At 40.9% G+C, this 27,027-nt stretch overlaps 1 protein-coding gene and 2 pseudogenes across 1 annotated transcript; 2 read left to right on the plus strand and 1 right to left on the minus strand.

The window, feature by feature from the left end:
* Window positions 1–262: 262 nt before the first annotated feature.
* On the plus strand, window positions 263–1,008 carry LOC129087613 (mortality factor 4-like protein 1; annotated as a pseudogene).
* A 5,334-nt stretch (window positions 1,009–6,342) lies between these two features.
* BAMBI (BMP and activin membrane bound inhibitor) lies at window positions 6,343–11,942 on the plus strand. Its single transcript, XM_054590148.1, has 3 exons — window positions 6,343–6,676; window positions 9,997–10,284; window positions 10,716–11,942. The coding sequence occupies exons 1-3, from the start codon at window positions 6,601–6,603 to the stop codon at window positions 11,132–11,134; spliced, it is 783 nt and encodes a 260-aa protein (XP_054446123.1). The 5' UTR covers window positions 6,343–6,600; the 3' UTR covers window positions 11,135–11,942.
* A 14,170-nt stretch (window positions 11,943–26,112) lies between these two features.
* On the minus strand, window positions 26,113–26,780 carry LOC129087622 (protein Mis18-beta-like; annotated as a pseudogene).
* Between the last annotated feature and the right edge of the window lie 247 nt (window positions 26,781–27,027).

Here is a 27,027-nt window from a genome sequence, read left to right on the forward strand (position 1 = left end):
GATGGGTTGGGCGGAGAGTGGGAGACAGTAGTCCAGGTGGCGGGAGGAGAAGGTGGCAGTGAATCCTTATAAATGAAATGAAGCAGGGACTGAAGCCTAAATTCCAGGAGGGTGAATGAGTGCTGTGCTTTCATGGGCTTCTTTATGACACGAAGTGTGTAAAAGCTGCCATAAAGGACAAACAAATGAAATACTTTATACATTACAGTGGTTGGAATAAAAATTGGGATGAGTGGGTACCAGGAAGCAAAGTACTTAAATACTTGGACACCAATCTGCAGAAACAGCTAGAACTTCAAAAAGCCAATCAGGAGCAAGGAGCAGAGGGCAGATGAGAGGCGCTGCCCAGGAAAGAAGAAAAATGTTGAAGTGAAAACAAAAAAGAACAAACAGAAAACACTTGGAAATGGAGATAGTGGCAGTACCAGTGAGACACCTCAGCTGCCTCACAGAGAAGAGACTGAGCAGATCCTCCTGTTGAAAATGAGGAAACGTTCATGAACAGAGTTGAAGTTCAAGTCGAGATTCCTGAAGAACTAAAACCATGGCTTGTTGATGACTGGGACTTAATTACGAGGCAGAAACATCTCTTTTATCTTCCTGCCAAGAAGAATGTGGATTCCATTCTGGAGGATTATGCAAATTGCAAGAAATCTCAAGGAAACACAGATAATAGGGAGTATGCTGTTAATGAAATTGTGGCAGGGATACTTCAAGGTAATGTTGGGCACTCAGCTACTCCACAAATTTGAGAGATTGCAGCATGCTGAAATCCTCACAGGTCACCCTGATGCACCCATGTCCCAGGTGTATAGAGTGCTACATCTACTGAAATTATTTGTATGGATTGGAGCCATGTTGGCCTATCTACCTCTCGATGAGAAGAGCCTTGCTTACTGAATAATCATCATGATTTCCTAAAATACCTGGCAAAGAGTTCTGCCAACTTTGTCTTGTCCCGGTGAGTATGAAGTGGTTTCTTCTCATTACCATAGGAAAGCTGTGTGAGGCCCTTACTTATATTTATGTTTGGATGTCTGTAAACACATTTCTGTTCTTAGTCCTTCTCTTGTACAAATGTTGTACTTTGTAAATGGTATTGTGTAACAGAATTGGTATTTGTTTTATGTTTGATTTTAAACAGAGAAAATAAAAAGGGTTATAACTCCTGTTTTCTTTTCTTCTTTTTTTTCCATTTCAAAGTTGCTACCAGTGTATTGATGGACAATGGAGAGACATACTATAGTGTGTTCTGTTGCTTAGTTGACAGAGTAGCTTTTGAATGCTGGTGGTGCTGTTCCTTTGACACCATGTACTCTTACAATGTGTTAATGCTATTCAACAAAATACTCTGAGTCCTAGTGCCGAAGGTTCAATTCATTGTATGCAACTAAACACACTCATACATTTGTGGTCCTTTTTAAAAATTGGTACTTAAAGAACCCACCCTTTGTAAGTCATCCATGTTGTTCCCTAGTCATTTTATCTTTACTCAGATTGATGAAGAACGGGGGCTTGTTTTATGGTGTTTGTATTTGTGCCTAGTGCATGTTTTAACATGATAGATATAATGCTTTGTGTAGCTATAGTTTCCTAGAAAAGTCAGTCTTTTAGGAATTGTTTTACAGATCTTCAATTGAGGTTTTCTTTAAATTTCAAAAAAAAAAAAATGAGGAGAATGGCTTTATGAAAAATCATTATGGGGCCGGCAAAGGAGGGAGAGTGAACAGAGGCAGAACAATAAAAAACACAGGTGGATTTTCGGTGGTGGGAAATGATGCAAAGTTTTGGCCAATTTCAAGCAAGAGTTTAAATGTTTTGTTCTCTAATGAAAATATTAAAGCTTCTGAATCTCTATGGTTTGTTTGTATATGAACATTTAAGGAATCCTAAAAAATATAATGGAAGTATTGGCACCTAAGAAAATAGAACTTAAAAATACTATTTATTGTATTACTTCTGCAGTCTGGGTCAAGAATGTTCCTTTAGGTAGGAATTTGTTCAAGGTAATTTCCCTGCTTTACAGGCTTGATTTGCCATTTTAATTAAAAGAAGAAAAGGAATTTAACTGGTTATTTGACACCAGGTTGGTAAAACTAGCAGGCTACTGAATAATGTCTAAAAGTTCTACTGGATTAATTGGAGGTTATATTAATCTAACTGAATAGAACAAAGGCTAAGGCTTATGGTCAAGGATCATACAGAATATATTTGATACTATTTGATTATAAATAATACCCATTGTTAAGTTCCTAAAGTAATGTCCTTTAGGGTTGTTTCTTACTATATTCTAAACTTAGTTGCTCTAAAATTTCTTAAGAAAACCTCAAACTGACAGATAATCTATCGTTTATTTTTAAGACCATCGCATTTTTGCTAGTATGTGGGAGGAAGGGCATTTTGGAATGTAAGCTTCAGTCATTTTTCTATCTAGGACCTAGCATACTACCTTCAGATGCTGTAGTCAGTCTTCTATCTCTTTTCATTTTGGAGGGGAAAAAAACCCAACTTCAGCGAGACAGCCATTCCTTTGGCTGTGCTGATCTCTCACCTTTGACCTTATTCCAACGAAGGTAAATTTTAGATCTAAACTCCTAACTTCTACTGAGAACAAATGACTTTGTAAAATATGCTGCTACTGGGAATTCGAAGTGTTACCTAAACCCTGTGGATTGCTAGTTGGTAAAAGAGTTGTATAACAGGCAAAAATGTTAGATTCTATCACTAGACTGCAACAGTTGTTTGAATGCCAGCCAGGAACTTGAACACAACTGTTTCTCTCTGAACAAAATACACTAAGAATTATTTTTCATCTACATCATGAAGAAAGAGACATTGCTAAACATGGGGGTTACATATAACTTTGGGAAACAATGACATTATTTGGGTAAGCAGTGATGGGTATTTACAGCTTTGTTAACAAAGTGAGTTGGGACACAGAAACCCTTAGTTGTTTTTTTAGCTATTTATAAGAAAAATGACATTTTAAAAAATAGTTTGTGGTGTAGGACAACCATAAATATGTATCTCAGTGGCATGTTCTGGTTATATAAACTATATATGCCCATGGATAAATCATATCTAGAACACTTTAAAATCAATAAAATAAAACTATTATAATGTTTAGTTATTTCAGTTTTTAGGTCTAGAATCAGCTTTCTGCTCTCAGGTATTTTCTCCCCTTGTATTTTCAGAATTCCTTTCATAATAGTAAATTTTTGGTTTTGGTCATTGATTTCTTTTCTTGATTTAGGTTTCCAAAAGACACTAACTGGATTTTACTATTTACTCCTCTACTTATCAACCTACATGTAGGCAAGTAATAACTGAATTATGTACAAAACACAAATAAAAATCTGTAGAGAAGCAATTTTCCTTGAGTCTTAAATTGAATTAAAATTGTTGCTTATTCTTTCAATTATTTATATGGCCTTTTAATTGACATATTATCCCTAAACTAGTTTTGATTTTGATTTTCCACGCTCTACTTCATTTAGTTGAAAAGTCCATGTCTGCTCCAGAACATTAGATAAAGAGCAGACATTTCTCTTAAAACTAATTTCTAGCCATTTTAAAAGTCTGCCCAGTAAACTAATAATAAAAACAAAAGAGTTGAAATCATTGTCTTAAGAATGAATCACACATTCTTAATCTGAACTGTGTTTGGAATAAAAAAAGAATACATCCTGGAAGGATAAGAGTCAATTTAATTAAATTAAATACCAAGATCATAATTCTGACCCTTTGAGTTGAAAATAGAAGAACCTTAAGTGAAAAGAACTTTTAAGGTGCCTGAGTTAAGCTTAATACAGAACCTAAGGGCAGGATGTGAAGACAAGTGACTGGAAATCCATTTGGATTTACATCTTTTCCGCTCTGCACATCTTTGTCATGTTTTTTCTCCTTTGCACAGAGGTGAACTCTGAATTTTTGTCTCCCATGGAATGACCTCCAGAGACTGACCAGCATCTCTGTCCAGAGTAGGAGGGGGGCGCCTAATTGGTCCAGCTGGGGTCATGTGACTAGGTATGGCCAGAAGGGCAGAACCTGAGGTCTGCAGCCAATGCCCACTCCAGACAAAGGGGCTGAGAAGGCACTCAGGAACTGTTTACTACAATAAAGCTTTCATCAACACATCTCCCTAGACCTTTTTCATTAAACAAGCATTTATCTGCATCACAGGTAATTATAGTTATTTTCTTGTGTATCTCTGCCCATTCCTTGCTTCATATTTTATGCTGCAGAAACAAAGAACTGCTTGTAGTTCCACCCACCCCTCCTCTATTTAGCACCCATATACCCTAACAAAATCAATGAATTTCATGCCTAAACTCCTGTGGTCTTCTCTGCTTGTAATGATCCCCTTTCAATTCTCCTTATTCTTCAGGAGTCATGCCCAATATTACTGCTTCTCTACTTCTTTACCTTCCCGAGTTAGTTATTTTCTTCTTTCTTTATGCATCATAACGTTGTAGCGGTAAATCTCTACTATTGTCAAGCTCCATTGCTTGTGATTTCCTGCTTAGGTTTTGACATCTTTATATCCCCAGACACAGTGAGCCTGGCCTACAATAGGTGCTACAAAATAGCTGACTGAATGTACTCTTAAAGTTTCCCTTTGGTTAATGATTTGACTCTCTGGAGTTAAGAGTGAGTCATTACATGGAAAGCTTTGTCTACATGAACCCCTTAGGATTGTTAACTTGTCAAAGAATTAAATGTCGGGAAATTCTGATCAAACTCCTCTTCAAGGAATGACAGTCAGCCCACCACTTGAGATAGCAGTTTACCTGAAGCCGCCACCAGTTTTATTTTCTCTTAAAACTTCTGCTGGGCTTACCCTCCCCTCCTTTTGAAGGCAATGTTGATCTAGTGAAGTAATGGTCAGAGCATCAGTTCATGAAATTATTTTTTTTGCATATAAATGTTATTTTCAAAGGCAATTTCACTAACTGTATCATGCAGTTCTGTGGACTTTCAACAACTTTAATTCACAAGGTTCGCCTTGATTTTCAGTCCTTGAGACATACGTCTTTTCCCTAGTCTTGAAGTCCATCCCTGCCCTCTAGTCCTAAAGAGTTTGACTCTACATCTCCTACCTTTGCATTAAATGCATCTCCTGCACCCTCCCTCCACTGCCTTGACATTTCATCAGGTAGGGAAATGATGGTTGATCCTAAAAAGAAATTTTGCAAATGGTTGACTTTTGTTAATCTCAGGTTTTGGTAGTAGAGAGTAAAAGAGCATTTCCTCTGAATAGTTTTAAACTGTATTTCTCATCCACATAAATTTAAAACGGTAAAACCTCCCGGACTGCTTTTGGGTACTTTGGGGCAGGCAGCCCCGCAAGTCCTAATAAATGAATTAGCATCTCAGGAAGGAGATCACCGAGGGACTGATATTGATCAAGGTCAGCCGGAGTGTTTGCCTGCGATTGTTTGGGGGGTGGTTAATTGCGTGTCAGTCTCGGCCTGTGTCGTCTCACTGGCGCCGGGTGCTTTTTGGATTTGCTAATTTTCGTTAAGTGTCTCTAGCCGACTACTCGTCCCCTGTCTACCCAGGAGAACTTAGCGGCTCCTACTGATCAACAGTCTGTCTGTCTGGGCTTTATTGATCACAGAGCAGGCGGCTCGAAGCGGATGCGCTGAGGAGGGGTGGGTGGTGGGAGGCTGAAAGCAGACCTCAGAACTCCGCCACCCCCTTTCCTGTTTTCCGACTGGACCCGCCCCCCCGCCCCCCTCACGGCCACACGCGAGCCAGCGGTGGGCTCGGCAGAAGCGTCTGGGGCGACAGCACATGCCGGGGACCACCACTAGTTTCTGGGGCTTCCAAAACGCGCAGCGTGGCTGGGGAGGGCTTCCGAAGGCGGCCACGCGGGTCCCTCGCAGGTTTCGGTAGCAACAAAAAAGAAGCCACGGGCTGGGGGTCGCTGGCCCAAGGCTGAGTTGTGAGGTTGTAGAGACAGACCCAGCGGCGGGCTCTACGCGCGCCCCTCGAAGGTCAGGGACTCTCAGGCCTACGCTAGGGGGAGCGCTGGAGACAGCAGCCGCGGGAGCCCAAGGCCAGACGCCGGCGCCGCTCGGAGCCGCCGGCGGGTCCCTCCCTGCCCGCGTCTGGGCCCGCCCTCTGGGTGCAGGATGATTGACTTGAGCCTGACAGCCAATCGAACGGCGCTGGTGCGAACTCGGGGGCGGGGCGGCGCCGGGCCGGCTCCCCAAGCGGAGCGGTATTTATGGCGCGGAGGTTGGACGGAGGAGGCGGGCGCAGGCGGGAGCTCGCGGCTTGCGGTGTCTGTGCGCGCTCGCTTTCGCAGAGTGGCTGGCCGAGGGCGAGTGAAGTCGAGGGCTCGCTTCTGCCTGTGGCTCCGAGCGGAGCGAAGGAGTTGGTACTCGCAGAGTCGGCCGTCGAAGGTCCTCTCGTCCCCCTCGGCACGCCCTGCAGCCTCACTCCATGCTCCCGACGCTGCCCGGCCCCTCGCCCCTTAGCTGACGGCGCCCGCCTCTCCGGGCAGCACCCATGCACTGCGCGCTCCGGGAGTCGTAGGCTGCAGCTGCCTGCGGCTCCGGAACCGGCTGTGGCTCCGCGGCCGTGGGGGCGTCAATGGATCGCCATTCCAGCTACATCTTCATCTGGCTGCAGCTCGAACTCTGTGCCATGGCGGTGCTGCTCACCAAAGGTGGGTGCCCACGAGCCGGCGGGGGCGCGGCCCTTCGGGGAGGGGTGCGTAGGGTCCCGGGGCGGCCGCCTCCGCGAGCCTTTGAAGCCAGCTGCCTGGGCTTTGTTAGCGGCGAGCGGGGCTTCCTCCCGCGCTGGAGCCCGCAGGTCGCGACAAGTTGCCTGTTATTAGAAGTCGCAGCGGTGGCTTCGCGGCCGACCCCTCGGGTGTCTCGGGGCCGGCGGACCTCAGAGCAAGTGGTTGTCAAAATGTTTGTGTAAGTCTCTCTGTAGTGAACTTATGAATGTTTGCGGCCAGGGAGCGGGGCGGTAGTGTGGGCTCGGACGCCGCCTCCCTCTCCACCCCGGGGCGCGGAAGCCCTGGAGGAACCGCAGACCCTTGCCCCCAGTTGCTCTGCCTGAGTCTGTGTGTCCATACGTCTGAGTCTCGTGTCTCTGTTGTGTGTCACTCCATTTCAGTAAGTTTCTGTATTTGAATATGTCTTTGTATTTGAATGTCTTTCTATTTGAATGTCTTCCTATTTGAATATATCTGTATTTGAGTGGCTCTCTGCCTGTCAGCGTGTCTCTGTTGTGTGCCTGTATTTGCATACATTTGTGTTTGAGTGTTCCTACATTCGACTATGCATCTGCCCGTGAGTGTTTCTTTGTGTCTCCCAGTGAGTGTCTTCGTGAACCAGCGAGCGTGTGCCTCCCTGAATGTAGGTGTCCCGGTGTGTGTTCAGTGTGCAGGAGTACACGCAGTGTTCTCAGTGGCGGGAGGAGTGGGTTCTGTCAGTGGTCCCATTTCCATCCACCTCATATTTTACAAATACTACTAAAATATTGAAAGCAACAACACAATCAAAAACCAGCAGTTTCTCCCTCCCACACCGCCCGCAGGCTTTCACCTTGTAGTTCGAAATAAGCCAAACTCCGTTTAGAATTCGAGGTTACCCCCACCTGCCTTGCCATGAACAAGAGATACATTTTTTTTTTTAATACCAAGTGTTTAGCTTTTGCACCCCCCACTTTTCTCTAATTGCCATGTAGCAGGCATGAGGTTAAAGGATAAGCTAGCCCAGCAAGGATGATGTGCTACAGTATTTATTTATTTTGGAAGGAAGGGTGTAATTAACCCTAAATAACAGCCCTCGCAGCCTTCAGAGGGGAGCCTCCTGGCCCTATCAAAGGCGGGCAGAACTGGGAGGGACTGAGGCTGACATGAAGTCACAGATACCGAAACTATGTGCCTGATAATGATATAATTAGGGGATCAGAGATTTCTGACTGCTGCTGACTTCAAAAGCTTTAAAAGAAGCCAGCAGTCTCTCCTGTAGCCATCTTGACTAAAGCAGACATTTTTGTTTAATCACTACATACAGTAACAAGAAAGGGGGGAAAACAGAAGAGCATTGTTCACTGTTTCAAAATACCAGTCCCCTTTCTGGCCTTTTGCATGCCACAGGAAGAAACTTTATGAAACGACAAAAATACAGTTTTAATACAGTAATACAAAAGTTAATTCAGCTTGCTCAAATGTGGCTCCAATTTTTTTTTTTTTTAAAGTTGTTAGAACTTTTCTAGTTACCTGTCAAAATGTTATTGGACTTTTTTTAGGTCATTGAAGATACACTGAAGTATGTTAAATAGGTTCTCCTAAACATGTAGGCAGCATTTCACTTGTATTCAGTTTTGTTTGTTTTTTTTCTGTACGAGGTCTGAGGTGAATAGGATCAAAACTGACTTAATCTGTTTTATTTCTACCTTAAGTCTGTATATGGAATTTATCACACAGGGACATGCAGTTATCACCACATAAGACTCTAGTGAGCTTTATGCAAAAAATCAAATAAGCTTGGAAAGAAGAGAAAAGAACCCCTGCAAAGCAAGCTCCTAACTTGAAGGTCTTAACTGGAGAAGGGTCTTGGGCTCAGACCCAGGACAGGGAGTGCAGATTTAAAATAGAAGCAAGACCTCCAGCTTTGGACAGTTAAACTTGGCTTGCCAAAGATCTGTGTATAGTTGGCTGGTCTTTTAAGAACTGAAGCATTAGCAACCTCCGGTGAAAACTGAGCATGCCATACGGTGGCCTGGAATTTGGACAGATAATTAAATGAGACACCTTACTCAGGCATCACTAGGGGAGAAGGAAGAAAGCTGAGGGTGAGAGGAGGTGTTCAGTTTCAGAGCAGAGGTTTCAGTAACTAGACAGAACTTCAGATTGGGAAGTTGGAGAGAGGTAGGTACATTAGTTCAATTTACAGTAGCATTAACTGTGGCATGTGACAATGACTGGAGTCTACTGGGCTGGAAATCATATTAGTGATAACTCTTGAGACCCAGATGATTTCAACTAGAAATTGATGTTAAAAGCCTCAGATCTTGCATTGCAGCGAAATGTTAGCAGTCACTCACAACTCGCAAAATAAGTTTTATAAAGGAAACTTTAATCACTTCCTCTAGAAAAATTTGAGGTTTCCTTAAGGATTTTTCATTCAACCAGCAGAGGATTTTCAGATTCAGTGTTTCCCCTTTTAGATCCCATGTTGAATTACATGTAAAACTGGGGAGTAAGGGGAGGAGAAGTTAGCTTTGCAGTTTCACACTCTCCCCTCCGCTCCCAGTTTTATGACTTTCCATTTGGGCTGAAAGAAATTGACTTTGGCAAGCAAACCACTAATTGTAAACTGCCTAGTTCCTGTTTTACAATATACTAAAAGCTCCTCTGCATGAAAAGATCTTTATAGGCAAAGTTTGCCTTTTCTAGAGAGGTTGCAAATAACTGCCCAGTTTCATAGTTTTAAAACCTCCTGACTGGAGCAATTTCTAGATTGTTGTGTTTCTAGTTAATAACTTTATAAGGTGTTAGCTAAAGCTCTTAAATCTTGGCACAGCCCTTCGAGGTAGTAAACAATTCAGTAGTTCCGATCAAATATTTATACTTACAAAATCAAAAAGCCTAGTATTTTCATGTTGTATGGTCATGTAGGATTAAAATGAGTAAATAATGTAATTTACCCTACAGTAGGAGAAATTATTGTGATTATTTTCTTTCAAAAACAAAAGCATTATTTTTAATTACTAACTGATCAAAAACTAAGTTGAACTTTGATTCTCTGCTACTGGGATTCGTACATTTTTAAAATTGTATTCAACTGGATTGAAATTTAAGCGCAGGCTTGCACAAAAGGCTTTTCCAATCTGTGGGGCCTGCTGTTGTAAACGCTAAGCTGAATATCCTGAAAGTTGGTGCCTTTGAGGTTCGGATTTAGCAATTTCTTAAGCAGATGCATTATCTTGTTTCCGAAGCAAGTTGATGCAATTTCTCATTGTTTCCAGGTGAAATCAGATGCTACTGTGATGCTGCCCACTGCGTGGCAACTGGCTATATGTGTAAGTCTGAGCTGAGTGCCTGCTTCTCTAGGCTTCTTGATCCTCAGAACACAAATTCCCCACTCACCCATGGCTGCCTGGACTCTCTCGCAAGCACTGCAGACATCTGCCAAGCCAAACAGGCACAAAACCACTCTGGCACGGCCATGCCCACATTGGAATGCTGTCATGAAGATATGTGCAATTACAGAGGGCTGCATGATGTTCTCTCTTCTCCCAAGGGGGAGGCCTCAGGTAGGTAGAAGCCTTTCTAATCAAAATGCTCACCTATCTCTATAGGTTTGTGACAGCCACGACTTTGTATGTCTGCTATTGATTTTGTTGTTAATGTAATTAGTTGCATGGCTGAATGCAAAGATGCATCCCCATTGAGTAGCTTTTATGTTTGCCTGAGCATTAGATGTCTGGATATCTGTCTACATAATAGGTTTTGCCTGACTTTCCAACAGTTTGAAGACATTAAAAGACCATTATTACTCTGGAATGACAGTCTGTAAACAAATGTTTTCGTAATCTTTTTTTGCCTTTTTTTTTTTTTTAAACATTTATTTCCTAAATATTGTTGACTTAATTGTAAGCTATTTAATGGGGTGCCTGGTTTAAAATGGATAGATGAGCATAAATGTCTATACGTGGGGTAAACAGTTTTGCTTGTGCTCCTTTAGGACAAGGAAACCGGTATCAGCATGAGGGTAGCAGAAACCTCATCACCAAAGTGCAGGAGCTGACTTCTTCCAAAGAGTTGTGGTTCCGGGCAGCAGTGATTGCTGTACCTATAGCTGGAGGGCTGATTTTAGTGTTGCTTATCATGTTGGCCTTGAGGATGCTGCGAAGTGAAAACAAGAGACTGCGGGATCAGCGGCAACAGATGCTTTCCCGTTTGCACTATAGCTTTCACGGACACCATTCCAAAAAGGGGCAGGTTGCAAAGTTGGACTTGGAATGCATGGTGCCAGTGAGTGGGCATGAGAACTGCTGTCTGACCTGTGATAAAATGAGACAAGCAGACCTCAGCAACGACAAGATCCTCTCACTTGTTCACTGGGGCATGTACAGTGGGCATGGGAAGCTGGAATTCGTATGACTGCGTCTTATCTGAACTGAGCTTCTTGGACGCTTGAAGGCCTTTGAGTTCCGCTGGACAGGAGCACTTTATCTGAAGAAAAACAAACTCATGTAATCATCTTTGAGAGACAAAGTGACCTCTGCAAACAGAATCTTGGGTGTTTCTTCTGAAGGATTATTTGCACAGACTTACATACAGTCAAATGTATTTTTTGCTTTGAGATAAAAAAAAGCAAAGAGAAGACTATGTACACACTGTTACTAGGGTGATTTGCATCTGAGGGAGCTGGAATGAGTACCTAAATAAACTAAAATGTGCTCTATGTAAGCTCCTACATCTTGATTTATTGTAAAGATTTAAATATATATATATATTTTGTCTGAAATTGAGCAGTGTCTTGTCATAAATTAAAAACTAAGAGGGAAGTGTAAGATACATGTTAATTATACAAATGAAGATGTGTCATTCACAGTAGAGTCTAACTACAGAATTTGGCTTGACCTTTCCCTTCCCCTTCTCCCCTTCCTCCCTCCTTCCCTTCTTTTCCTCCTCCTTCCTCTTCCTCCCTGCTTCCCCCCTTCCTTCTCTCCCTCCACTTTTCCTACCCTCCCTCCCTCCTTTCTTTTTAAACAAGACCAAAATCTTGTTTATTTTTACATGCATATGTGTAACTTTCTTACAGCATGGAGAATTTCTAAATGGACTGCCCATCATTTAGTGTCTTACCCACATTTTTTGTTTGGATCATTCTAGTTTTTAACTTTCATCTAAGAGCAATCTTAAGCATACTTATACCAGGTCAGATATGATTGATCTGTTTCTGAAGTTGACTTAGCAGATGTGCTATTATTAATCAACTTGATCCACTTGCTCTGGAATACTTTTAAATGTGTCTACCTCCAACCAGGGGAAAGAAAAACCTAAATGAATTTTTTTTCGGGGGGGGGGTAGTTGAAGTTAGTCACTGCCGACTTCTACTGTTTATTCTGTCTCAAACCAAATTAAATATTTTGGACTCAGAATCAGCCAAACTTCATTGGACCATGCTCCCAGTTTTCAGAACTTCTTTCAACACAGTGTTATATTAAGATTTTATTTTCTGCTTCTCAATTTTTAGAAGGGTTTTCCATAGTGAACACTATATATCAATTGAGATTTAAGTAACACAGTGCTTCTAGTTTTCTTCCCCCAAATGATCCTTTTATTAACATAACCAAATAAAACATTGACTTTAGCCACTAACTTAATACACCAGTGTTTCCGCTCCTGTAGGGCTTTCTGTCTGGCAACACTGCCCAGCCTGAATTTAAACCCATGCCACATTTGTGTACTTTGATCCACCAAATGGATCTTTGTTATCTTAAATGAGAATAATTTGCCATGTAGGATTCTTTTTGTTGTTGTTTCTTTTGTGTGTTTGAAACTTTTGCTTAAAACTTAAACTATAGCCTACATATTTGAGTATGGGGTGTTCTTTTATGAGTGTTAAAGGATTTAAAAAAAATATTTTCTGGAATGTTTTATGATGAGCATAGTATGAGTCCCTTAAGACAGATGCAGTAGCCAAGTTCATGGAAGCATCTGGAAGAATCTGAATCAAAATCTAATCTAAAAATGAGTACCTAGATTATTTTAATAATTTATAGAGCACAACCCCAAACAAATTAGGCTATGGAATAAATGTGCATTTTAATAAATGACAGATTTGTTTTGTGCTTATTGAAAATGACAGTTTGTACATGGATGATTTCATGATTTATAAAAGATGTTTTTTTGTGTCAGTTTTTGAGGGAGCCAAGGAATTATTGGACCCAGCTACCCAAACCTGTCTAGAGAATTGATCAAAATTGCCATTGGTGAAATTTCCACCCTTTTGCGTTCTAGCTCTAGATCAAACTATAGTTTTTCCACTTAGATTGAAAGACTTAGTTTTCTTCTCCTGTTTGCCCTGCTACAGTATTCCCTATTCATCCCATTTCTCCCAAGTACCAGTTAACTAAGAGCTAACTCAGTGCACGTGCTTTAAAACACTTGGAAGTCAGTAAAGGAAAAAATCTGGGTTCAGGCTAGAGCTGAAATCAAAAACTTGAAGGTGAATGTAAAGTGTCTTCACTTGGTTCTGTGTTTGCTGACCTGCATCTCGTTCTTTCTACTGTAAACTCATGAGGCTGTATTACACCTCCTTGTTCGGTGGGGTGGTGGTACTGTGCCCGTGCTGCCAGACGAGGTGTTCTGGGGCTCAAGTCCTAGCCGCTTAGACTGGCCCTGTCTCTTGCTAATAACAATCCTCTTTTAAATCCTCTCCATTCATTTAGCATTTGCACATGTCTTAAAGTCAGATCTAGGCATGTGTAACTTGGCTTTTCAATGAAAATATTTCAGGTTTCTCAACTTTGATTTTTACTAAGAACTAAATATAGATTCTACTTTTGCTTTCCTATGAGTGTAGAAGCTGCCAACAGCAGAGATAAAGGACCCTTCATGAAATACTACCTACCTGATTCAGTGATGTAAGAATGGCAATGACTGGTTTGTTTGTTTTTCCATCATAGAGATGTTTACTGTTACTTTGAGGTGTCAGTACAAGGCCAGGCTAACCAGGAACAGCCCCTGTTTAATATTGACATAAAACTACCCCCAAAAGTAATTTTCCTTTCTAAGTGGAAATTTGCCCACACCAGGGACAAATGGGACCAAATTTGCCATGTTTCTGTATCTACACCCCTTACATTCTACCCCTTTAAAAAAAAAAAAAAGATCTGTACCTAGTTATGTCTTTTATGTTATTTTCCCCCCTTATTTTGAAAGGCTCAGAGGCTTCCTAGAAATTGACTAATGCATCTCTAATTTCTGCTGAACAGATTTTATTAAAAACACTGTACCATAGGGGGTTTGACCTTCTAAAATACCAAACATGTCTGCTTTAGAAAATCACAAAACTCTCCCCTGAAGAGCTCGTAAATCTGGTTTCAATATGGGTTGATTATAGGCTACAAGCTTGAAAGCAGTGGCATCTAGTATCATAAGTCTGAAACTAGCCTTTTGGGGGCCAGGACAGCTTTTTTCCCTTATAACCTCTAATTGGTCCTCCTTTCTGTCTCAGTTCAAATAACTTTAAACCTCCAAAAGTTACCTGGTATGATGAGGCTGAATGCATATAGGGTGGGAGTCCAGCTCACTTTGGAGCCTCATAGCCTGGGTTCAAAGACTGCCTTTGTCCCGTAATAGCTGCATGAACTTGGGCTGTTTTGTTACCTATGAAATAGGTCAATAATAATACACTTTATGAGATTATTATGAGGAGATAGTGGACCAACATAGCTCAAAATTTGAGAACATGTACCTATTTGTACAGTGTATATTGTTACTTGACTTTTTCATAATTCAGATCTTTGCATATTTGAGATTTGTAGGCCCTTTAGTCACCTGCAGGCTGGATTTAGTATTTTTAGTATTTGCTTTCAATTTACTGCCTTTAGCCTTTTATATCTACTTCTTATGTTGGTTTGTAATTATTTCCTTTTGGAATAATCTAGATGGCTACTGATGAAAGCATTTTAGTTTCATGTAGGTATTTTGTTTTTTTGGTATTTGCAGAATGAGGTTCTCTCAAGAGTTTCAGCTGTTCTGGATGATTAATCCATTGAGAAAATCAAGAGTCAAGTTAAGTGACAGATAATGTTTCAGAGCTGCTTGAACAGTTTGTGTCTGATGCATTCTAGACAAGTGCTACTATCAATTTCATTTTGCTCCACAGGTACTCCCAACAGAAAACAAATAGTTAAACAACCAGTTTTAGAGACTTTGTGAATGGGGGTGGGGGGAAGTGGGACTAGAGAATGAAAAGTCCCTTTACTTTCTCTGGATGAAGTTAGTTACTCTGTTGGTTAATAACTGCTCCAGACACCAACTCACTCCCTTTCCCTCTCTGTACCCAATTCTTTCTGTCAACGTAGACCTCACTCTCCTGACTTAAAAAGGCAGATTGGTGATCTGAGAATTTGAGAGCCAGTGAAATAATGAAATTGAATGCTCTTTCAAATTTCTACAGCTCCTTATTTGGGGTACAGTGTTAGACTTTAAATATATCCTTGTTAATTTGCTGGCATTGCACCATTCTGCAGCCTAGTGTGTAACTCACTTGTTCACATTACAGAAATTTGAAGATGGAAGTAGGAAGGTGATAAATTGAGTTTAAACTGGTAAGGTTTTAATTCTTGCAGCAAGGCAACAATTTTCCAATGGATCTGCTTTGGGGAGTTTTGAAGTATTTGTTACCTACCAGCTATATTTCTGTAAACTTTCCCCCTTCTATGAATATGAAAAGCATTACCAGAAAGGTATTGACCAGCCATCTAGGGAGATACTCTAAGCAGTCAGTTAATATCTCAAGGTGTTTGTCATTCCTCAGGACTTACGGGGTTCATTCTACCTGGTGGCTAGTGGCCAGATGGTCTTTCAGAGGCAATCTCAGATTGTGTTTAGCTACCCATATCTTGCAGAACCCTAGAGAGATGAGTTGGTAATTATTTATTGCACGCCATGTGTATACAGACATGCCTTTCTAGCTAACAGTTTTTGTAATTCTGGAATAATTTTGCATTTAACAATTTTCAAGGCTCTGTGTATGTAGAAGATGGAATTTGTGAGCAGTCAGCAGTTTGTTTTTAGACATGCGAAGACTACGTTAGTTGTGATGAATTAATAAAGTCAGAGGCTGTTGTGTGTAAATTTACTCTGAGAGATCTCACATTACAAACTTAATGGAACAAAAATTGTTTTAGCAGTTAAAACCAAGAGAAATACAGAAAGCTCTTTATCCCTGGTCTCTTCACCTTGGAATTTCCCCAGGGAACTGATGAGGACAGTGGAAAAACACCACACTTCTAAAAGCAGTTTCTTACTTTTTAAGTGTTGGAAGTCCACCTTGAAGAATTTTTTTACTGAATTTAGTAGATGTGATTTTGATACCATAGACTTCACAGTTGACTTGGTAAATGGGGTATTTCTCACCTGGATTTAGGGATTAAACTGTGAACTCCCAGTGGGGGTCGGCAGTTGGGGTAGGGGGGCGGAGGGCGGGACAGTGGAGGAGGCACAGAGCTAGGATCAATAACCTTTGAACAGTTCCATAATCCAAGCAAAGGACAAGATTGGGGCCTCTTGTCATCAGACATGTGCATTCAGATTCTCAGTAAATACACAAATGCTTCTCTCTCATATGTTTCTCTACCCTAAACTGTCGTTTTACAGATATCTATCTATCTATCTATATATATATATATATAGGTAGATATATATATATATCTATATATAGGTAGATAAACACACACACACACACACACACACACAGGTTTTTTTTGTATTGGAGGCCTAAAGGAAAACAAATTGCTAGTAAGGGAGTTGCTGAGAAACAATTCAAATGGGTCTGAAAATTAATGAAGCACTGCTAAAGTCAACCTGCTCAGCCCAGCTTTTAAATTTGTGGCAGTCTCCAAGCTAATTTAAGGATACTAATTCTTGCCAAGAAGTATATCATCATTCCCCATTAAGCTAAGAGTCGTACTTTCATGTAAATATTGCAAAATATTAAAAGCTTTCATCATTGTTTCTCCAAGGAAGTAAGAACAAGCAACTGATGCCCTGGCTGGTGTGGCTCAGTGGACTGAGTGCTGGCCTGCACACTAAAAGGTTGCTGGTTCGATTCCCAGACAAGGCACATGCCTGGGTTGTGGGGCCAGGTTCCCTGCTTAGGACGTGTGAGAGGCAACCAGTCTATGTTTCCCTTGCATATACATGTTTCTCTCCTTCTCTTTCTTCCTTTCCCTCTCTCTAAAAATAAGCAATAAATAAAATCCTTAAAAAAAAACAACCCAAAACAAAACAAAGAATAAGCCACTGAGAGTTTCCTTGGTCCAAAAGGTGAATTACCTGGACTCAGCAGGTTTATTTAGTACCGCAACTTCAGTGCTTTGTCCCAGCTACGCTGGGGCAACTTTGGCAAATTCTCTGTTCTCCTGAATGAACCTCCAATGAGAGGCTATAATTAAAGCAACAGATAGTTTGCTGCATCTTTCATTCAAGGACACACCAAAAGTTATAAATTACCTTTTCCCCACCTCAAACACATAGCCCCTTCATTCAAAGATTACTTTTTACTTCAAAACTCAAATTCATTTACAGTTTTATAATTTAGACTTTTATATATATTTCTTTTATTATTATATAATATTCTCTTAAGAAAATTACTTATCCATAGATAAAATAACTAAAGGTAAATTTTTAAAAAATGTGTATATGTGTGGGGTAATCATTCATGCCTTTCCAATCTTTATATTGTTTCTAGTTTCCCATGTTGCTTGTATTTACTTAAAAACACTTTATATGTACATTTATTTTTATTTCCTATGAGCCTTGACTCAAACCCATGGCAACCTGATTACACTAGTGTTTGTTAAAGATACGAATAAAGTGTGGAAAAGAGAAACCCCATTTTTAAAAAAGCAGCACTGTTGTCAGCATTTCAAAGGCAAATTTCTTTGCTGGAAGGAGAAAAATTTATTCTCTTTGCAAAACCTGCTGGAGCAGTGATCACGCTTGATTGGAAGCTCGGTGTCCTCTGGGATTCCTCTCATCTGGCCACCAATTTCACAGGCTGACCGAGGCTTGGAGTTGGCGCTGCTTTAGGACGCTGTCTGAAGGCGGATTTGTGTGTCCATCCGGGATCACTAAATGTCAAGGGTCATTTCCCTGGCCTGACACTTGATTGTGAAGCAGGTTAAGAAGTAAATCTTTCAAGGGGCTGAATTGTGACAAACACCCTAGTCTGACAATAACACCCGACCTCCTCAACCGTCTTGTTTAACAGTGGGAGGTTGTTTGCTGGCATTAGTATGCAAATTGCGGTGAGTAGCTAACAGGTTGCTTTGAAATGCTCAATTTGTTTATCCCGACCTTTTCTTCGTGGGCAGAAGATTTATGGGGCTCTTTTTCATGGTTCTCAGCAATGAATGAGGTCCAGCAGGGTCTCCAGGGTTTTCATTAACTCCAGTTGGGCTGCAGGAGCGGAAGTGCTCTGCTGGTGCGCGGACAGACCCTGACGCGGGCGACCGGCCGGGGAGCCGCTGGCTCTTGGAGCGCTGGAGTTCTCCTAGGCTCTCCCGGCTGGGGGTGAACCTCCGAAAAAGCAAACAAATAAAAGAAAGAAAAAGAAAAGAAGAAACCTCCTGTCTTCAAATATCTATCACACGAGTGCTTCATCTGGAAAAAAAAAAAATCAGCCATTTACTTTGGTTTCATCTTTCTGCCTTTTCTGGGTAAATGCCCTTCCCTCCTAGGCCCAAAGGAAGACCTGCATGGAGTCTCTCACTAGGCTGTCTTTGTACGAATCTGTTTTAGCCGAAGGCAGTTGTTCAAAGTACTCCTCCTAACGTTTGTTTTTATCGTCTTTATGATGGCTCTGCATTCCGAGGGACCTGGGTTCAGTATGGGCTTGGTTTGTTACTAGTGGTGTGGCTCCAGGCTAATCAACCTCTCCATTGTCTCACTGACCTAATGTGGATAATCATATTTATTAGCAGCATTTTGCCTGGTTGGGAAGATTAAATGAGATAATGCAAATAAAGCTTTAGCTCAATTCCTTGCAAAGTTGTAAGTTGTAAAAGTTAGCCATTACCAGTAGGTATTGTTCCTTTATAATCCCTCCCAATGCTGAGAAAGGGAAGTACCCAGGAGTCGCCTGGTGTAGTCCACAGACCCAAGGAGAGCTGGGCTGGATGGATTCAAAGATCCAGTGATGTTTATTTCTTTCTATTTGTAAGTATCTTTAATTTACCCAATTTGCCCTTCCATGTTTATATTTTGCCCAAGAGAGTAGGGAAAGTACTTAATTTTAATGTGAAAATATTGAAACTGCCATATCCCTTGCAGAATAATGTTACTTAATATGAACAATGAGAGTGTCTGACATCAGCACAGAGCAGTTTGTGTTAACACTCTCCAAAATCAGGAAGGGCATGTTATCTGCTCCCTGTTACAACAAATACCTGTTTTGCACATCCTGTTAATGAACACACACCTGTCGAGTATGTTGGTTTGCTCTGCTGACTTAGCTGACAGAGGGCCAAGCCACAGTTCACTGCACTTGGCGCTGCCTACTGTCTTGCTGCTTGGGGGTCCGGGTGAAGGGCCGGTGAAGGCCACCCCCAGAGGAAGACAAGAGATGTATTAGAATTTTGTTTCAGCCCACAGCTGTAAGCCATAAACCATGTGAGGACTGCTCTCATGAGAATCTGTGCTTCTAAGAAATCTGTTAGACTGAAGTCACTATACAGCTTTGATAATAGGAGCAGCAATCGCAGATCTACCATTTTGTCATTTATTGTTTTGTACCAAGAGTTGTGACAGACATGACTTAGATCTTTAATGTTCCTGTAAGTCAGCCTGGTGTGCATGTTGCTTAAGAAACTGACAAATCAATGAGACTTCCCCAAGCCCAGGAATTTTTCTGGGTCCCACATCTTCACAGCACCTTTAAGTAGCCACCAGCCACTTCCTGGACACATGTACTGAGCGGGACAGGTGGTTCCAGGCACATTTCTCATTGGCTGACCAGCTCTTGAACCTTCCTACCCAGTCTGAGTCTTGGTCCTTATCCTGGTTGTTTTGATGCCCTTATCCTGTTGGGTTTGATTGCTGAGAATGGCATTATCCCCTGCCTTTTCATTAGATTTGAGATTTCTTACTTATGACTCTCTGCCACTCAGGTCATCTCTCTGGGCTCTGCCTCAGGCTGGTTCTGCTCCTTTTTGCTCTGACTTAATGTATTTCTCTCTTTCGATCATGTATTTGGGTTTTCCTCTTCTGCCCAGCTATTTATCTTCCAGTGACTTGACTGGAAACAGAACTTTCACTTTGGCTTCAGTTGGGAAGAGCTCTTCTGTCACCCTTGGAGCTGGGATGTGAAGCAGGCAGGCCAGTCTTGGACCAGGCCTGATTAATCTGGGCTAAGAGCACCGGGCTCTTGGTTGGGTAGATAAAAACTTGGCTACACACTCAAGAGTCACATTTTAACTTGCCTTACTGAACTCCCAAAACATTTATAACCTTGTATTTCCTGGTGGACATTTTTCACCTAATAACAATGTAGGATTGGAACTTACGAACTTAAAGGGCCTCACGCAAGTTTGAGGGCTCCTGGCCAAGGTGGTGGTTGAAGGAAGAGGTCATCACCCTTGGGATGGAGAACACTGGCAGTTTCTCTGATGTCTCGCGGCCCCTGTGCTGTGACTCATTGTCACTCTAGAAGTCTATGTGCATTCCTCCAAGACCCTTGTCTGACCATTTTCACTGAAATCTTATACAGTTGCCCCTTTCTTCCTGAAGGCAGAACAATTTATGACCATGCATGCTTTGGTTTTCTGATGAAAATGCGTAGGTGACATTTCTAGTCTGCTCCGGTCTACTAACGTGACGGGGAAGTGAAGGAATAGCCCCCTGGGATGCCTCTCTAAGAAATCAAGGTGGGGTTCATGGTAGAGCTGGGAAGAAGTGTGGACACATGAGCCTTATCATGAGCTGCCTGGGGTGAGAGAGAGCTTATCAGAGCTACCCCAAGAGCACATGCGACAACTTAGCCCAATGGTACTGTGAGTTGACAAGCCCTGGAAGTGTGACCTAGGTTCTGGTTGGATGACATGTTACAGCTATTCTGGCCAAACTGGTGGTGCATGGCAGGTGCTAGGCAGGCTGGCACCCACATACTAACTGGGCTCAGGACTCAGCACAGGCTACCTGAGGGGCTAAGCACCCGTCTCTGGCCACTCTAGGGGGAATGTACACTCCCAGAGGGCCCACGGGGCCTCTGTTGCAGCAGCCTTGTTCCCTTGGGCCAGATGGGGCCTAAGGAGCACTGGTCTCAGGTTGGTTGAAGACAGCACTACAGCTCTGGCAGTACTTGGAAAGGAGGTGTAGGTCTTCTGGCATGTTCTGGTTAATTCCTTGTGTGGCCTATAGCACGATGCCTGGCACAGTGAGAGGGAGAAATACAAGCTACCACAGCTATAGCTATTCCTCTACTAACGTGGTTCCTGGTCACTACAGCAAAACTACGATGAGGTCAGTTTTCAGTGTTTGAAAAAGAATTTGTTCAAAGATTTTATACTGACTAGTGAGATTTAGTAAATCATGCCATCTCCCAGCTTCACCTTATTTTATTTATAAAATGAGAGTCACAAAAACACTGTTTCCTTCCTACCTCACATGTGTATTTTAGGAATTCTACATGGCTGGAAAGGCCCTTGGATCTCTTTGGGGAGGCCCTATAAAATAGGAATTGTTATTAAAATACCATTTGAAATAAAGATAAACTCTTTCTTATGTGTTTTTCATATTTTTATTTCTTCTACAATTTTATTTCTATTGCTCTTTCAATCTAGGCTTTGAGTCCTTTCTCCTTCTTCTAATATTTACAATTAAAGCATAAATTTTGCTTGAATAAGACAGAAAAATAGCATATACAAAAGTTACATGCTTAAGGCCATCTTTCCTTTTCTCCACCAACAAAAGCACTACCAATTTGGAATATTGTTTGTAATTGAATTTACATTTATAATAAACCTCAGGCTTAGATTTTGGGCTAGGGTGGGTAGAGAGAGAAGAGAGAAAAGTTCAAACAGTATAATTAACAAAAGTGGTAGCAGTATTGTTGTGTACAGTTTGAAACAAACATGCTGACTTTTCTTAGAGTCCTGAATAAAAATGAAATGAAACAGAACAAAACATAGAGTTCAACTTAAAAAAGAAAAAGAAAAAGAAAGGAAGGGAAGGGGCAAGTCAAGGAACATATAGCAAGGACTCATGGACAAAACCAAAGGGGAAGAGCTGAGGAAGGGGAGGAGGGACGGGGCAAGGGAAAGTGGTGGGGGGCAGGTAAAATAATAAAAAAAGAAAAAAAGAAAAAAGAAAAAACGAAAAAGAAAGCCCAAGCTGTAGAGACAATTTTGCTTAAAAATAACTTTAACCTTTGTACTTTACCTGTACTTAAATACTATATAACAATAAAATTGTTTTTGTTTTTGAACATTTTCTACAATTAGTGAACTGTTAAGATTTAGTAGACTGTGTCTTGGTTAGGAACTACAAGAAGGAATATTTATGTTTCTTGTTGACCTACACCAAAATGTTTAATACTTAAATGGTGCTTAAGTATTGCAAATTTGGGTGTTCTTCTGCCTACCTCGTAGTTGGAAAACACTGACTGGCTGACTTGCCCACGGCAATGCTGAGAGCCAGGATTTTTGCCCAGGATGCCATTACCAGGACATATTCTCTCCAATATATGTTGAAAACTTGTGAGAAATATAAAATCAAGTTCACAAGTTTTCTTCCTTCCTTCCTTTCTTCTTTCCTCCTTCCCTCCCTCTCTCTCTCTCTGTCTCTCTTCCTCCCTCCCTCCCTCCCTTCCTCCCTCTTTCCTTTCCTCCTTCCCTCCCTCCCTCCCTCCTCTTTCTTCCTTTCTTTCTAGTTTATTTGAGCCAAACTGATGACATATGCTAGGGGAACAAGATCTCAAATTCTTCCCACAAAGTTTTATTTCTGAATGGAAGCTTTACAATAGCACTTTGTCTGATATACGGTCCCTACCTTTCAGGAAGGCAAAAACCATGCTAAACCCAAACCCTATGATTTCTGCCAAGTCTCACCCCATCCCTCCCAGGGAAACCAGGAAAGAATTCTTTGCCTAGCTTATTTTAGGGGATTTAGGGCTGAGAAGAAATTTCTTCTCTTCTAAGTTTAATTCCTCAGGGAAAGAGCCCATGTTTTATACCTTGTTCTGGTGGCTATGGGGAGAGGATTTTTATTCTCTCCAATGACTTCCTTTGGCTACACGGAGAAGACAATGTTAACTTTCTTCTTTTGGGCTCTTGGGAGAAAGGGAGTTTAATGTAATTTCATCCTCTCTGCCATTTTTAGTTGCCTCTTACTTTTGTATAAACCACCCTGTTAACCAAAAGAAGCAGATATTAGTTAATTCTGGTCACTCTTTGTGGTTTATATTAGTGAATCTTTATGAAAGATTGTGTGTGTGTGTGTGTAATTTTTCTCCTGGAAACACAGAAGTACTTGTAGAGAAAGACTATATGTTGAATTCACTCTTTTAATAGTTTTAATTTTTAATTCTTATCTAAGAACAGAGAGATCCTGGTGCAATTTCAGTGAATAGTTTTAGGATATATTTTGTAAGGTCATAAAATGTCAAACTTCATGTAAATTGTATTTCTAAAGCCTCAATAGCACTCAGAACCTATAATTATATTCCAGACAGTGTCTCTTTCAGCAAAGGAGACTCAATTTTCTTTATGTCCATGCTTTGACAACTTCATTTACTTTATTCATAACACTATCCTAAAAGAATGTCCTTTTAGAAAACAGTCAAGAACACAACGTACTGGGAATTTTCTAGTGATTGAATTTATGGAAGAATAGCATTATATTTCTAGAATAACATTTTTAGAGACATTCAACTTCTCATAGACAACGAATATTTGATATTTCAGAACTAAAGTAAGCAGGATAATGGGAATTGTCAGGCACTGCTACAATGCTGGCACCAGAAAATTAAGACATCAGGTTACGTGAAATGTTCCCACTGAGTCTAGCATGCAGAGGGTCACCAGAATGATTAGCATATAAAAAGTCAATGTTTAACTGTCCTAAGTTTTGCTCAAATGAAATGTATAAGAGAGGAAGAGAGAGAGAAAAAATTCTTGGTTGGTTGTATCAGTACATTAAAATGTGCTCTGGGTAGAGAATGAGAAGATTTTAACCAGCTTTAAGAGGTCTTTGTGTGCTACTCATATCTGATTTGTCTTGATTTTCTGTATTTTAGTTTGCACGAGAGAGAGAGAGAGAGAGAGAGAGAGAGAGAGAAGGATATGAAATGAAAACAAACAGAAGGAATGGGGGGAGAAACAAAACATAAAGTAGTATTAGAAGATTAGAAGGAAATAAAATTTTTTCTTGGGCGTGGAAGAGGGAAACAAACAGAACAGGTTAACATTTAATAAAACAAGCCCTAGGGTCACACATGGGCTTCCAAGCAGCAGTTAATTCTGGTATCTAGAGCCTTGAGACTTCAGGCCATGGTGTAAAGAAATGCAGGGTTGCCAGCGAGGGCTCTCCTCCAGGGGTTTGTACTGATTTGCAGCAAAGCTAGACCCTTGCCTCTCTTTGACTATGGGTTCTTTATCATTTTTCATGGCCCCCCTCATTTTCCTTGGCCCTGCTGGCAAAACTCTAGGACAAGGTCACTTGAAGGGTGGTCTACTATTGGGCCTGGTTCACACACCGTTTTGGACTGGTTCATGATGACGTTAGCAAAAAACAAATTGAGAGTAAACGTTTAGAAACTTTTATAGCAATTTGATGGAGAACTTTTATGTCTAGTGAATCTAATTAAAAATGGAACTTTATTTGTATATCTTTGGTTTTAATTTCACTTTGGCTAGTAATTTATTTTTATTGTATTTTATAAGATATTGCTCTGTGATATATTGGGAAAAATTGGTCTTATATCATAGATAGTTGGTGAAGCACTGGTTTGGAGAACCAGGAGATAATGTTTTGGGGGAAGAAGGAGAGTGCGAATGGAGTTTATGAAGTGGAGGGTCAAACATTTCTTACCCTGAAGAAAGTGATCAGAAACAATGAGCTCTACTTAGTGGCATTCTTTAGAGCAATGGGTCTCAAAAATATTTGTCTTAGAAGTCTCTATACATTAAAAAAAATTCAGTTTCTAATTGTTTATTGCAAATACATAGAAATACAATTAATTTATAAACTATTTTCTTCGTATTCTGTGACCTCGTTTATCTCACATATTTGGTCCAATAGTGTTTTTGTTTGTTTGTTTTAGGTTCTTTGTGATTTTCTACATAGATGGTCACATTACCTCAAAGTAGAGGCAGTTTAATTTATCTATCTTTACTTTATTTATTTATAATCTGTTACCTTTTTTCTTTTTCTTGCCTAATTTCCCTGACTAGGGCCTCCATTATAATGCTGGATGAGAGTGGTTGAGGCAGACGTCCTTGTCTTATTCCTAATCTTAGAGGGAAAGAATTAAATTTTTCACCATTAAGTATGGATAGTAGTTCTAGTTTCTGAAGAAAGGACTTTATGAGATTTAGGAATGTCCTTTCCTATCCTAATTTGCAGATTTTTTTATCCTGAACGAATATTGAATTCTGTAAAATCTAGAGAGATGATGATTTTTCTTTTAATATTTTGTTTATATTTTAGAGAGAGAGAAGGCAGGGAGAAAGAAAGGGAGAGAAAAATCATGTGAAAGAGAAACCTTGACTGGTTGCCTCCAGCACCTGCTGTACCGGAGAAACCAGAAACCCAGTCATGCAGCGCGACTGAAAGTCAAACCAGCGACCTCTCGCTTGTGGGATGACGATCAACCAACTGAGCCACACTAGCCATCTCTTTTTTTCTTTAGTCTTTTGATATAGTAAATTACATTGATTTTTGAATTCTGAATTAGCCTTCCATGCTCAGGATAAACTCCACTTATTCAAATGTACCTTTGTATTAATATGTTACTGAATTACATTTGCTAGTAAATTTCATATACATTATGAAATTTATGTTCATAATGTATATTGGTATATGGTGATCTTTCCTTATAACATATTTTTTAAACATTAAGTACAACCTTATTTTCACATGCATCTCTAGATCAGAGCATTCATGGCACGTTGCCTCTTAATCCCCAAATATGCAGTTAAAGATGTTTTCAGAAATTATTATGAAACTGATAGGAAAGCTAAGATAATTTCTGAAGGTAAATAACTATGAACCTGGGCAGAAGTTTTCTAGTTTCTCATCTTCTAGAAACAGTTTCACAAGTCATTTGGAAAATCAACCTAGAAGTAAACACTATAAACCACATTCCCTGTCCATTCTTGAAGTCAATCTTTCTCAAGAAATGATCAAACAGCACCTGTTTTTGAAGGTGGCAGTAAGGCCTGGCCCCGATGCTCAGCTCTGGTTCTGGATAAGTTTTCTGGCTCGGACTGGTTAAGAGTCACTTCCTTCGCATCTCCATCAGTAAATTTGAGTTTGTGTTAACATTATCGTCTCTTTCCGTTCTGCACCCTTTTCTGGTAGAGGCACGTTGTGAATATCCATCTCAGATGCATTTTGATAGCTTTTGTTTTTAAGAACTAGCACACCATTTTGTCACTGGAAAGGCAGAAGTGACCTCTCAAGGCAGCCAAGGCTGCATGGGTGGAATACAGTTGGAAACCAATGGGAATACCATAGGAACTACAGAGTAAAAAGTACTAGCTGCCTTTGAGTGAACCTTCAATGAGAACTTGGAAGGAAGCGTCCAAAATCAAGTCGTCTGTGACCTGGAGAAGACAAGGGCCTTGAAGGACTGCAAGAGGGCCCAGGTGGGGTTCACCGAGTCCCGGTGCACCTTTCTGGCAGCAGCCGCGATGAAGCCATGGCTGAGCAGTAAGGACCCCTGCACCACCTGCATGTTCCACTCCATGGAAGCCATAGAAGAAGGTTCGTCCGTTGTCTTAGTGCCGTCAAGTGTCATCCTTGTGCAGCTTTGCATACTGCCAGTGATGCTGCCTGGCTGAGCCGCCATCTTCCTGCAGCTGCCACCTTGTCCTTGTGATATTTTTGTCTCGTTTTGAGATCTGGGCAATGCTAGGAGGTGAGGAATGAGTTGGGAAGTGTTGCTTCCTCTTATATGGAAGAGTTTGTGTAGAATTGGTATTGTATCTTGCTTAAAAATGTTCCATAACATTTTCCAGTGAAACAAATTGAGCTTGGAGTTTTTATGGGTAGGCTTGTAACTACAAATTCAATTGTTTAAATAAATATAGAACTAT

This window comes from Pteronotus mesoamericanus, unplaced genomic scaffold, assembly GCF_021234165.1.
Source record: "Pteronotus mesoamericanus isolate MK-2021 breed Mesoamerican mustached bat unplaced genomic scaffold, CSHL_Meso_final contig_130, whole genome shotgun sequence".
Classification (NCBI taxonomy): Eukaryota; Metazoa; Chordata; class Mammalia; order Chiroptera; family Mormoopidae; genus Pteronotus; species Pteronotus mesoamericanus.

What these genes read in the sequence shown, in the direction of transcription:
- BAMBI (XM_054590148.1), top strand. Translation starts at nt 6,601, where the DNA reads ATGGATCGCCATTCCAGCTACATCTTCATCTGGCTGCAGCTCGAACTC. An exon ending in GGCGGTGCTGCTCACCAAAG is followed by an intron (nt 6,677 to 9,996) that starts GTGGGTGCCCAC and finishes CATTGTTTCCAG; the next exon opens with GTGAAATCAGATGCTACTGT. An exon ending in TCCCAAGGGGGAGGCCTCAG is followed by an intron (nt 10,285 to 10,715) that starts GTAGGTAGAAGC and finishes GTGCTCCTTTAG; the next exon opens with GACAAGGAAACCGGTATCAG.